This window comes from Vitis riparia, chromosome 4 (genome assembly GCF_004353265.1).
Source record: "Vitis riparia cultivar Riparia Gloire de Montpellier isolate 1030 chromosome 4, EGFV_Vit.rip_1.0, whole genome shotgun sequence".
In the NCBI taxonomy this organism is placed as follows: Eukaryota; Viridiplantae; Streptophyta; class Magnoliopsida; order Vitales; family Vitaceae; genus Vitis; species Vitis riparia.
Genome location: NC_048434.1, coordinates 3,061,957 through 3,074,647, shown reverse-complemented (window position 1 = coordinate 3,074,647; position 12,691 = coordinate 3,061,957). Strand labels below are relative to the sequence as shown.

The following is a 12,691-nucleotide window of genomic DNA, read 5'->3' as shown; positions in this document are numbered from 1 at the left end:
AATAGTTAATAACTTAAATTAAGTTATTAAGTTACTTTTAATTATTAAGTTAATTTTCAAAACATCTACTTAATATGAGAGAGTAAGTAGAGAAAATATTCAAGGTGCTAGTACCAATATAAAGTAACAAGGTATTACCAAAACAACTCAACATTGCAAGCAATTTATGTAAGATGATTTTTATCACAATGACATTCGGTGAATTTTGTAGATCTATTGTAATTTATTAAACTATAATTCATAAGATCTTATTTACCGGAGTTTTTAACGGAAATAAAAATGATGAACAAGTACAAAAGCTTGAGAAAACATTTTAATAAAAATAAATGAAATTAGCAAGGAAAGCAACTATTTTTCTGTTAATTCCAGCATGAAAATCTTATAAATACTTTTCAATTTCTAAACATATTTTCATAAGATCTTCTGTCTAAATGCATTTTGTCTTTAATTTTATTAAAGGTAAATCTTAGGAGGTCTAAGATTTCTATCTTTTAGGAGGAAAACAAACACCCAACTATAATGGGTAGAGAGTATGGGGGTCCGAGGACCACAGTACTACTTTGGCAAGTGAAAAAGAAAACATTCATCGTCCGTACTATGATGCTGTCTAACGTTGATTGAGAAGTAATGAATGAATAAAGATGCCAAGTGTTTGTTGTGCATAAATTTGAAGAAGCTGCCTACATTAATTTGTCATCATTTTTGTTGTCATCATCTGTAGGATGAAGGCGTTCTACAGGTGGTCCGCCCCTCCCTGAACCTCCACATTCTTTCCGGCCCTTGTTTCTTTTCACTTTTTCTTCTGTGATAAAAGAATTGTTCAGAAGCATTTAGTTTTCGAATGGTGGTTGAAGTCTTGGGATCAATAATTGAAACCGGAGTTTGGTCATGGGTTTAGCTCACACGAGTCTCGTGTTGGGAGAGGGATTGTTAAGTATGGTAACCCGCACCACCTAAGAAATGAGCTTTGGTTCTCAAGAATGGTTATCTAGTTCGCTTATTGCCCCCACTTCCTTTTGGACATGACCATAAAACCATTGAGGGAATCAGCTTGGTTCACTTCTGCATATACAAATGACAAAAAGGAAAAGAACAAAAGCGGAGACATGAGGGAAAGCATCCCGATAGCATTGATAATTTGGTACAGATGAAAGACATGTATACACATCAAGATGAAGGCGAAGCACTATACAGAAATTGTTCATCTTCCACCTCACCAGAGAGTTTAGTCTTTTCATCCTCACAAGGTCCATATAACCGACAACAAACAAGAAAGTAAATGAAGTTAATCATACCCAATACAGCAATTAATCAGTCCATAATAATAATCCAAGTGACCTTTATTGAGGTTGCTTGACAACCAGCTTTCTTTCCCTCCTTTGGTTGTGACACACTATTCACAACATTCACCAGGAGACTTCCTGCTAAGCCAGATAGAGCCAGTCCAAGTGTGAAAAGAGCCCCTGCCAGGCTTGACATGCTCTTGGGAAACTGAGAGTAATAAAACTCATTCTGCCCAATTCCATTAAAAGCTTCGGCCAGTCTAAGAAGGACATATTGTGGAAGTAGCCACAGTGCAGACATGTTCACTGTGGCAGCCGGTTGGTCTTCTAGCCCTTGTTTAGTGGCAATTCTCCGTCTTATCATTTCAGTTGCTGCTGCCATTGCCATGGCCATGCAAGACAATACCAACCCTATTCCCATTCGAACTTTGGGGCTGAGGCCGCGCAGCTGGCCAGTGTATCTTGCCAATATGGGAACAAGTAGGCAGTCATAAACTGGTAACCATATTGTAAGAGTGACGATTGTGAACACTGAAAATGTCCCTGCTGGGATTTCAAAATTTGGGGTAATATGTCTATCCATGGTGTTTGCTTGGAGAGTGGAAAATGAAGTCTGCTCCATGCTCATTAGGATCATGATACCTGTGGACCATAGGGGAATGACTCTGAGAAGAGATTTGACTGACTCTACTTGTTCCACTGAACAAAGACTCCATGGATTTGAAGTCGACCCATCTGAGTTCAAGTCTCTGTTGGGATCCCTGATTATGCAAGCTTTGTTCAGGCACCTTGTAGACCCCCCCAGAGAGATAGCTGGCATTTTTTTTTTTTTTTTCATGATTATAATCTTCTGACCACCCCGGGATTTAGGCGGAGGGGGCGGCCAGATGGGACGTGAACAAGAGCCGAGGATGGCTTGCTGAGGAAGACAAGAAAAGAAAGAAAAAGGAAGGAGGAGGTGTGCTGGGGGGGAGACACAGAAGAAACTCTCTGGGTTCATAGGTATGATTTATTTTCTGTTGATTGGTTTGGGCATCAAAAATTACTGATTTGTTTTGCTGAAGCTGTTTATGTGTATGCACGCTCTGTTTAATTTTTCTTTGGCTTCCTGGGCTTCCCCTGCGAACATTTGACGCGTGACTTCATTCACGAACCTGATATGGATAAAAGAATCATGCTCTTGTCTCATGTTTATGATGCCTACCCCCAGCTCTATTGACTACCCATGAAATATAGCTAGGTTCACTCTGTATTTCCATGCTTTTCTTCCTCTCTTTATCACTCTGTTTTTGACTGATTGGTGGAGCAATGCCTTCACTAACCAACCTGCTGAGGTTCAGTGAACCAGGTCGTTCATCCACCTCCCATCTTCCCAAAAATCTTCATGCACTTCTCACTTGCACTTACCGAACTTCTCACACCTGCTTTCTCTCATTAAACTCCTCATACCCATCCCACCACTTTGTGATTCATATCCCCATCATCTCCAGCCGTCCATGCTATCAATAATGTCCCCACTCATCTTCATGCCCATTTGTTTCACCATTGTGGATTCCCATGCAAGCGGTGCCCCATGCACGCAAGCTGCCCCATCCTTCGTTTTTCCTTTCTGCTGCAAGCATCCCGGGACTGCCGCCACTGCTCCTCACCAGGCCGCAGCTGCAGGCTCCACTCCTGAACGCCGACGCTGGAATGCGACGGCGAACGCGGCGCGGGTGGCGATAGTCGAGGCGGCGGAGCGAAAAGCGGGCAGCCTGGACAAATTTTGAGGCCCTCCGGCGCTGCCTCTCTCACCTCAGAAGATGAGGACTTGGCTTGGGCTTAAGAAGGGCATGGACTTGGGCTTGATGGAGTTGGGCTCTTTTAATGAATGGACATGGGATTAGGCTTGATGGAGATGGACTTTTTTTTAATAAATAGGATATGGATTTGGGCTTGATGGAGTTGGGCTCTTTTAATGATTGGACATGGGTTTAGGCTTATTGGCTTTGGGCTTGATGGAGATGGAGCTTATTAGTGGGCTCAGGCCTATGGACTTGGGCTTAATGGAGATGGATATTATTATTATTATTATTATTATTATCATTATTATTAATTTTAATTATTATTATTATTATTGTTATTAACTAGTGTTATTATCATTCTTAGTAGATATTATTATTATTATTTATCATTATGGTTGTTATTGGATATTATTATTATTAACGGATTATTATCATTATTATTATTATTATTATTATTAGCGGATATTATTATTATTACTATTATTATTAACGGATATCATCATTATTATTAATTATTATTATTGCTATTATTATTATTATTATCATTGTCAATATTATTATTTGTTCAATTTTTCGAATCTTATTGTTATTGTTATTATTATTTTTATTATTGTTAATCCAAAACTTTCAAAATCCTATTATTATTATTATTTCAAACTCTCCAAATCTCATTATTATTATTATTATTAATTCCCAAACTTTCCAAAACCTTATTATTATTATTATTATTATTATTATTATTATTATTAATTCAAACTTTCAAAACCTCATTATTATTACTATTATTAATTCAAACTCTCAAAATCTTATTATTAATTCAAACTTTCAAACCTTATTATTATTATTATTACTATTAATGCAAACTTCCGAAATCTTATCGTTACTATTATTATTATTATTAACATTATTATTAATTCAAGCTTTCAAAATCTTACCATTATTATTAATATTATTATTAATTCAAACTTTCAAAATCCGGTTACTATCATTAGTGTTATTTCAACTTTCAAAATCTTATTCTTATTTTTATTATTAATCCAACATTTTAAAATCTTATCATTAATATCTTATTATTATTATTATTATTAATTCCACCTTCAAAATCTTATTCTTATTTTTATTATCAATCCAACCTTTTAAAATCTTATCATTAATATTATTATTATTATTATTATTAATAATTCCACTTTCAAAATCTTATTCTTATTTTTATTATTAATCCAACCTTTTAAAATCTTATCATTAATATCTTATTATTATTATTATTATTAATTCCACTTTCAAAATCTTATTATTATTATTATTATTATTATCGTTATTATTAATTCAAACCCTCAAAACCTTATTGTTATTATTATTAATTTAACTTTTAAAATCTCATTATTATTATTGTTATCATTAATTCGACTTTCAAAATCTTGTTATCATTATTATTATTATTATTATTTCAAAACCTTATTGTTATTGTAATTATCCTTATTATTATTATCGTTATTGTTATCAATCTTAGGCCCTTATAATTCCAAAGCCCTTTTTAACCCCCTTCGTTTATCCATATTATTATTATCATTTATTGTTATTATTATTATTATTATTATTATTATTAAAAATCTATACTCTAGCCATTTAATTTCTAAAGTTCATTTCTTCTTCTTATTATTAAAAATCTATATTCTCGCAGTTCAATTTCCTAAAGTTCATTCCTTATTATTATTATTATTGCAAATTCAACTTTCAAAATCTATATCTTTTCAGTTTAATTCCCTAAAGTTCATTACTCATTTTCTTTGGCAAATTTCATTTTAATTACCGAGGCTCTAATATTTTAAATTTAATTCCAAATACTCTAATCTTCAAATAAGCTCCAAGGATCCGGTTTTCACTCGAATAGTTTTAATCCCCTTTCAGTTCCTAAATAATCTTCTGGTAAGCAATCATGAATTCTCCATAATTCTAAAACACAAGATTTGTGAGACTAGCTCATGAATGAAAAATTGGGCTTTGGTGGGGGCCCCAGGTTTGATCCTTGTTGATCGTAAATCGTCGTGCTTAATGTATTTTGCTTGAGTTCCGTTTGTACCCCAATATGCATAAGTTATATTTTGTATTCATTAATTTTGCACTAATCCCGTTTCTTGATAGCGCATTGTGGCTCGTGGCTGAGGTATGCACCTACTCTCATTCTGGTCAATCTCTATTGCGTGTTTTGTTTCCCATATTGTACATGATTTAGGTGAGTATTCATTGATTTTTCCTACTGATTGTCATGTCAGCTTCGTTTTATTAGTAGAGACCCGACTTTAGGGACTTAGAGGGGTGCTATGGTCTTCTACCGTACCTTCCCGATAAGTAACCTGACCCCCGAGCCCGATCCGGTTTTTCGTAGATCACCTTTTCCAAGATAAGGAGTCGCACTTAAGGTTTTTCTTTCTTATTTTGTTTACCCTTTCAAAAATAAAACAAAAATAAGTCATTTTTCTTAATCAATAAAAAATCATTTTCCACAAATCAAAATCGAGCTCGCCATCGGGTGGGAAATGCATGAGCTGAAATGCGGGGTCCACACACCTACAAACAAAAATAAAGTAGGGTTTGTGACCCAAGGACTCATATTCTTAGTAAAGAAACAGAAACAATGAGATTCTGACCGAGCATTTAATTTCACGAATAATTTAGTATCATGATACCTGAGCAAGTCATAAAATAACTGAGTCATGATGCCGATAATGACTATACCTTAACTCACTAGTCGGAGCAAGGAATTTGGGATCACTGCTGTGATTGTAATATCCAACAGAATCAGTTGGAAGAGTTAGGCATCTGTTCTTAAACGCCACCACTAAAACTTGAACAAATCCAGTAAGCAAGTTCTTGCCAGGCTTCACTCTGATGTAAAGAGACGAGCCAAGGACAAACATGAGAGAAGAGAAGACCATGAGAATTACAGGAACTCCAAACCCGAATTTCCATCCCAAGTGATCTTGAATGTATGCTATAAATGTTAAAGCTATCACTGTTGATACTCCAATGGAAGAATAATACCAATTGAAGAAGCTTTGCAAGACTCTGTCATTATCGGGGTTTTCTTTATTGTGTAATTGGTCTGCACCAAAGGCTATCGAACAAGGTCTGATGCAGCCAGCTCCAACTGAGATTAGCCCAAGAGAAGTCAATAAGACAGCAAGTTGGGCTGGTGTTGCAGAGTTGCAATTATCATTCAATTGGTTACATGGGGGAGGTTTCAACCATGGAATCATGGCAGTTAACCAGAGTAGTGTGATCCCCTGTTGAAACAAAGCAAACTTGAGCAACATTGAAGTTTGAAAATCAAAATGGATGAGGTCTCCTTCTTTTGATTGAAATATTTTTCCAGGAAACAAACAATTTTCAGGTGTATTACCAACAATTATGATGAACAACACCTTAAGATAACGAGGCCTAAAGAAATTGTTAAGGACCATTTAGCGTAGGCTGAGTTTTCCATTTATCTAAAACTGTTTTTTCCTCAGCAAAAGGCTTCATACATCTTGATGTTTTGACTTCATGAAACAAACAGATTCATACCTAAAAGAAATTTGAAGAAACCCCAGAAGTTTACTTACAAGAAGGCTAGAGAAGGACCCAAAGGCGATGACCCTAAACCGACCCAGGTAAAAATCAGAGAGAAGAGCTCCAAAAACGGCCAAGGATTTGGAAAAAGCAGACCAAGTGAACAAAATGGTTGACCCAGTTGCAGCTTCCATATGATACCCATTCATCAGATAGAATATCATGTTGGGCATTATACCAAACCCTGCAACTTTCTCCAAAGACTGATTCACTGCATCAAACATCACACAAAAAAACACAGAAAAACAAATGAATGCTTCTGAGCTTACACCCACATATGGTTTTCACCTATAATGAAGGGCATTGTTCTGAAACCACCATATCTTGGCTTTGGAGGTGGATAGCGTGACCTGTTAGGATTTGGAGCGAACCCCATCTTGTCTTCTGCTGTTATCTGCTCCATCACAGTATGAATTTGGAGCTTGCTAAATGGTGCAGTGTTTCACAGCTCTCACCCTCTCTCTTTATTTCTTCGGGAATGTGGGCATTGGGCAGCAGAAGTGGCAGACTCCCAATCACCATTTCCACTCAATTGGTCAATAGAGTGGAGTTTGATCAGAAAATTAAGCTCTTTGTTTATTTTATTTATTTTATTTTTATGAAAAATTGATTTTTATTTTTTATTTAGAATCATCTCTTATTTTGTTTATTTTTAATGGTGGTGGGCTCCATTACAAAAATCAACAACTCACTTGAATATTAATGTTCCAAAAATGAGCTTATGAAATGGACTTTGATGCCTTAACATGGAGCCTCGGAAAAAGAAGCAATATATTAAAATTTTGGTTGTTTGAAAAATAAATAAAAAATATGACACTTTATTTTATTTTTACACTAAATTTAGTTTTTTGAAAGCAGGAGTTCACTTTTTATATAGAATTTATCTTTTCAAAGTCCGACTTCACCTTTTACCTTTAAGATTTTTATATTAAACTCATCTTTTCGAATGTTGAATTCTACTTGAAATCTAAAATTACAATAATCGACTCATAATGCCTCCCTTCATTTGCCATGGGAATGAGTTTTGTTTTGGTTTTTTTTTTTTTTTTAATGTTTATCATTATTCATTCTTTGTATTTTTCAAAAAATGAAAATGAAAAATAAAATAAATAAAACCCTTGATCTAACCATATTCAACTTTTTTACCGGGAGTTTTGAAAAATCTCTTATAAAATTTTCTAGTAGTAAGAAAAACTCCAATAAATTTAATTATATAATTATTAAATTAATATAAAACAAAATATATAGCCTTCAAATCTTAGCTTTCATTATAAATCATAAAACGAAGTTCCATAGTTTGTTATTGGTTTGATCCAAAAAAAAAATTGATTCTATTACTTGACAACCCCTATATTTCCCTCCCTTTTATATGAAGACCCGGGGCTCGAACCTATGACCCTAGTTTTGATATGAATTTTTGGATCAGGTTTTGATTATCTCATCTAAAAATCAATTGATGTATAATGCGGGTAAGTTAGTCTTTTATGATGTTTGACTATCGTTATTTGAGTGACTCATCCACTAACTTAAGAACGACATTGTTGCGTCCTAACAGAATTATTCTCTATCATTAGAATTGAATTAATTCAAGTTGCATGAAGTAAATGATATGGTAGTAAACCAAAAGAGAGAACACCACCGAAGCATGTCAGTCATATTATATTTGTAAGTCACTGTCATCCATTAAAAGGAATGTATATAAATCAAGATGAAGGTAAAGCCCTATACTCAATATTAGCTTCTCCCTCATCAGAGATGCCAGGTTTTTCATCCTCAAAAGGACCATAAGACCAACAACAAACAAGAAAATAAATGATGTTAATCAAACACAAGATGGTAATCAGCCAGTAATAATAATCCAAGTGACCTTTATTAAGGTTGCTTGACAACCAGCTTTCCTTACCACCTTTGCTTGTGACACTATTCACAACATTCACCAGAAGACTTCCCACCAAGTTGGAACCAGCTATCCCAACAGTGAAGAGAGCCACTGCAATGCTTGACATGCTCTTGGAGAACTGGGAATAATAAAACTCAATCTGCCCAATTGCACTAAAAGCCTCGGCGAATCCAAACAGGATGAACTGCGGCAGAAGCCACATTGCAGACATGTTCAATGTGGCAGCTGGTTGCTCATCCAGGCCTTGTTCATTGGCGATTCTCCGTCTCACGCTTTCTGTTATTGCTCCCACAGCCATGGCCACGCAAGAAAGTACCAACCCGATTCCCATTCTGAATTTCATGCTGAGACCACGAGGGCAGCCGGTGTATCTTGCTAGTATGGGAACAAGTACAATGTCATAGATGGGAATCCATATCGTGAGAACGACGACTGTGGACACAGCAAAGGTTGCTGCAGGGATTTTAAAATTTGGGGTGAGGTATCGGTCCATGGTGTTTGCTTGGAGTGTGGTAAATGAGGTCTGGCCCATGCTCACTAGGATCATGATGCCTGTGGACCATATGGGGATGAGTCTTAGAAGGGTTTTGAGGGACTCCACTTGTTCCACTGAGCAGATACTCCATGAATTTGGATCTGACCCATCTGAGCTCAAGTCTCTCCCAGGATCTCTGATCATGCAAGCTCTGTTTAGCCACCTAGGTACATAGTAACAAAGCCCATGAAATTCAGGATTTGGGAACGACTTGGTGTCACAAGTAATGTATATACATATCAAGAACAGTGAAATTACTATTAGGAAAAAAAAAAAAAGTAGCTTATAATATACATTTGGTGTCATGTACTCGGAAGATCCAAGAAAACTTTGATTATCAGCTTCAAGAAAGAAATTAATAGAATCTTAAAGCGGCAATTGTCAAGAATGCTAGGTACTAACGGCAAATCAGTGATGGCGATAATGCTGATAATGACAATACCTTAATTGATTGGTTGGAGCGAGCTTCTTGTCATGACTATGATGGTAATATTCATCAGAATCACAAGGAGGTTTGAGGTGTCTATTCTTGAATGCCACAAAAGGAACTTGAACAAATCCAGTAAACAAGCTCGAGCTTGGCTTCTCTTTGACATAAAGCGAAGAGCCAAACAAGAACATGAGGGCAGAGAAGAACATGAGAATTGCAGGAACTCCTAACCCGAAATTCCACCCCAAGTGATCTTGAATGTACACGATAATTGTTAAAGAAATCACTGTTGACATTGCAGAAGAAGCATAGTACCAATTGAAGAAGCTGTCCAAGATCCTCTCGCTATCAGGGTTTTCTTTATCCAATTGGTCTGCACCAAAGGCCATTGAACAAGGTCTGATGCAACCAGCCCCAATTGAGATTAGCCCAAAAGAAGAGAACAGTACTGCAAGTTGGGCTGGTGTTGCAGGGTTGCAATCATCTTTAAATTGTTCACATGGCCGAGGTTTCATCCCTGGAATCACCGCTGTGAACCAGAGTAAAATCATCCCCTATTGAAACAAAGCAAACCTGAGCACCATTAGATTTTGAAAATCAATATTGATGAGCACTGCTTGTCTTGGGAGAAAATGTTTTCAGTTTCCAGAGAAAAGTAAATTTTTGGTTGTTAATAGGAATCTTTCTACCCAATTACAAATACATATGATGAAACAGGTTAACAAAACGAGGCCAAGAGGAAATTATTTCCCCCTCTGGTTGGCTGCTGGGAAAATCTAAGACAAGAAAAGAAATCCACAGTTTGAATCTTAAATATTTCATTACTTAGAACCAATTTGCATGGTTTAGCGGAGTTTCCCATTTTTAATTCAATTATAAACTGTGGAACTTGGTTTTTATCAGCAACCACACAGAGGGAATTCAGAATTTTTTACCCATTCAAAGGATGGTCCATTCAACTATCTAAAAAAACTCAACACCTCTTCCTCTCCTGCAATTTTCCCGGGAAACAAACAGACACAAACAAAAATAAAATAAAATTACAGAAAATTGAAGAAAACCAGAAATCGACTTACAGTAAGGCTAGAGAAAGACCCGAGAGCGATGACCCTGAACCGACCCAAGTAAGCATCAGAGAGAAAAGCTCCAAAAATGGCCAACGCATGGGTAACAGCAGACCAAATGAACAAAACGTTAGACCCTTCTATAGCTTCCATGTTATATCCCCTCATCAAGTATAATATCATGTTGGGCATCAGACCCAAGCTTGAAATTCTCTCAAAGACCTCATTCACTGCAACCCAAAAAAAAAAGTCACCCAAAAAAAATAAATTCTGAACTTACTAATCACCTTTGCAGCACCCCTTATAGTGATTACCTATAATGAAGGGCATGGTTCTAAAACCACCAAGTCTTGACTTTGAAGGCTGATGGAGCGGGTTCTTTGGATTTGAAGACAACCCCATCGTATCTTCCGCCCCAATCTGCTCCATCACAGTATGAAGAGAAGATTGAACTCTGCTGAATGCCACCTGAGAATTTTATTAATATTTTCTCAGATACCCACTTCAACTTTCGAATTCGTGCTGCTCAGAAAATCTCACCGACATTATGGATACAGAAAAAAATGAAGAGATTGATACAGAAGTATGGTCATCTCTCCGAATCATATACATGTGCTGATAGAAAAATGATGCATGTCTGAGTTGTTTCTTTAATTTAGTTTCTTCATAGACTTAATGATATGCAAGATAATTGCATTTTATTAAATAAAAAAATTATTATTTATTTGGAAAAAGTGGATATATTTGGTAGGGTTTAAATTTTTTCTTATAATTAATAATAATTACATGGTATGCATTTTTACAGAAAGTGCAATTTCTATTATTCGTTTCCTTTTAATATTAGAAAAGGTTTTCAAAAAAAAAAATTATTATCTCATGATATATCATTATAGAATAAATAGAAACATTTTCTCTGTTTAGAAAATTTATTCAAATATTCAAAAAGAAATTAATATGTTTCATCTCATTATTTTTTAATTTACTTGAAAACAATTGATAAAAAATTACAAATCAATTTTTTTTTATTTATGTTTTGTTCACCTTCACTTTGTATAATTTTATGTCTTAATTCAGAATAAGTAAGTTGAGAAGATATTGGATTATAAACGCTTAATCAGTTTTATCGTGTTTAGCTTAAAATGACCATAGTTGAGTTTTTATATTTTAAGATTTTGTTTTTAGATAACAATGGATAAAAAGTTATAAATCAATTTATTTATTTATTTTTTTAATGTTTTGTTCATAAAAGGATAGCACTTTGTTTAATTTTATATCTTAATTAAGAATAAATAAGTTGGCAAGATATTGGATTATAAAGTCTGAATCAATTTTATTGTCTTGCTTGAAATGATCAGGGTTGAGTTTTAATATTTTAGGGTTTTGTTTTTAAATAGCACAATCACAATTGAGAGGTTTTTTTTCAAGAGCTTCATCATTAAAACCCTTATCGTTTATTTTAATTAGTAGATTCTTGAGTGTTGGTGCATTCTATGAACTTCCTTTTTATTAGTGGATTTTTTAGTATTGATGCATTCTTAGGGGTCACATTCATCATATAATCATGTTAAAAATCTAGTCTTTTTCTTTATTTTTCGCTAATATATGCACGTGGTTTTGTTAATAAAAAAAAATATTTTGCAATTATTTTATAATAAAAGAGAAATGCAAATTTTTTTTTTTTAAAAAAAGGAAAAGTAAAAAAGCAGCTTTATTAAATATTTGAGTTGATCGATTGAGTGAGTGGGATGAAGTTGTGAAGAAATAAAGGAAAATAGGGTCAAATTAGAAATTTCATTTTAGTTGATTTTAATTTTATTTGATGGGTAAATGTTCATCAAATAATACAAAATGTTGACATAACTTTATAAGAAACAATTAAGCTACAATGTCACACTCTTGTAAACCATATGGGATCTGAGATTTTCTTCTATGATGATGATGATACTTTTAATGATTTTTTTACTACTTTGACAAGCACAACAACCAATGTCTAACATTAATAAATTACATAATTTTAAAAACTAACTTTTTTTTTTCTTAACAAAGTGATTTGAATAGTTTAAAAAACCCTTTTTTTTTCTTAAAG

The 12,691-nt window shown here is 34.6% G+C and overlaps 2 protein-coding genes across 2 annotated transcripts; both read right to left on the bottom strand.

The window, feature by feature from the left end:
- Positions 1 to 1,205: 1,205 nt before the first annotated feature.
- On the bottom strand, positions 1,206 to 6,843 carry LOC117913560 (protein NRT1/ PTR FAMILY 1.1-like). Its single transcript, XM_034828558.1, has 3 exons — positions 6,670 to 6,843; positions 5,804 to 6,351; positions 1,206 to 2,071 (listed from the first exon to the last, which is right to left on the bottom strand). The coding sequence occupies exons 1-3, from the start codon at positions 6,838 to 6,840 to the stop codon at positions 1,312 to 1,314; spliced, it is 1,479 nt and encodes a 492-aa protein (XP_034684449.1). The 5' UTR covers positions 6,841 to 6,843; the 3' UTR covers positions 1,206 to 1,311.
- Positions 6,844 to 8,379: 1,536 nt separating this feature from the next.
- LOC117912702 (protein NRT1/ PTR FAMILY 1.1) lies at positions 8,380 to 11,034 on the bottom strand. The gene is made up of 4 exons (XM_034827388.1): positions 10,920 to 11,034; positions 10,618 to 10,835; positions 9,554 to 10,095; positions 8,380 to 9,274 (listed from the first exon to the last, which is right to left on the bottom strand). The coding sequence occupies exons 1-4, from the start codon at positions 11,032 to 11,034 to the stop codon at positions 8,380 to 8,382; spliced, it is 1,770 nt and encodes a 589-aa protein (XP_034683279.1).
- Between the last annotated feature and the right edge of the window lie 1,657 nt (positions 11,035 to 12,691).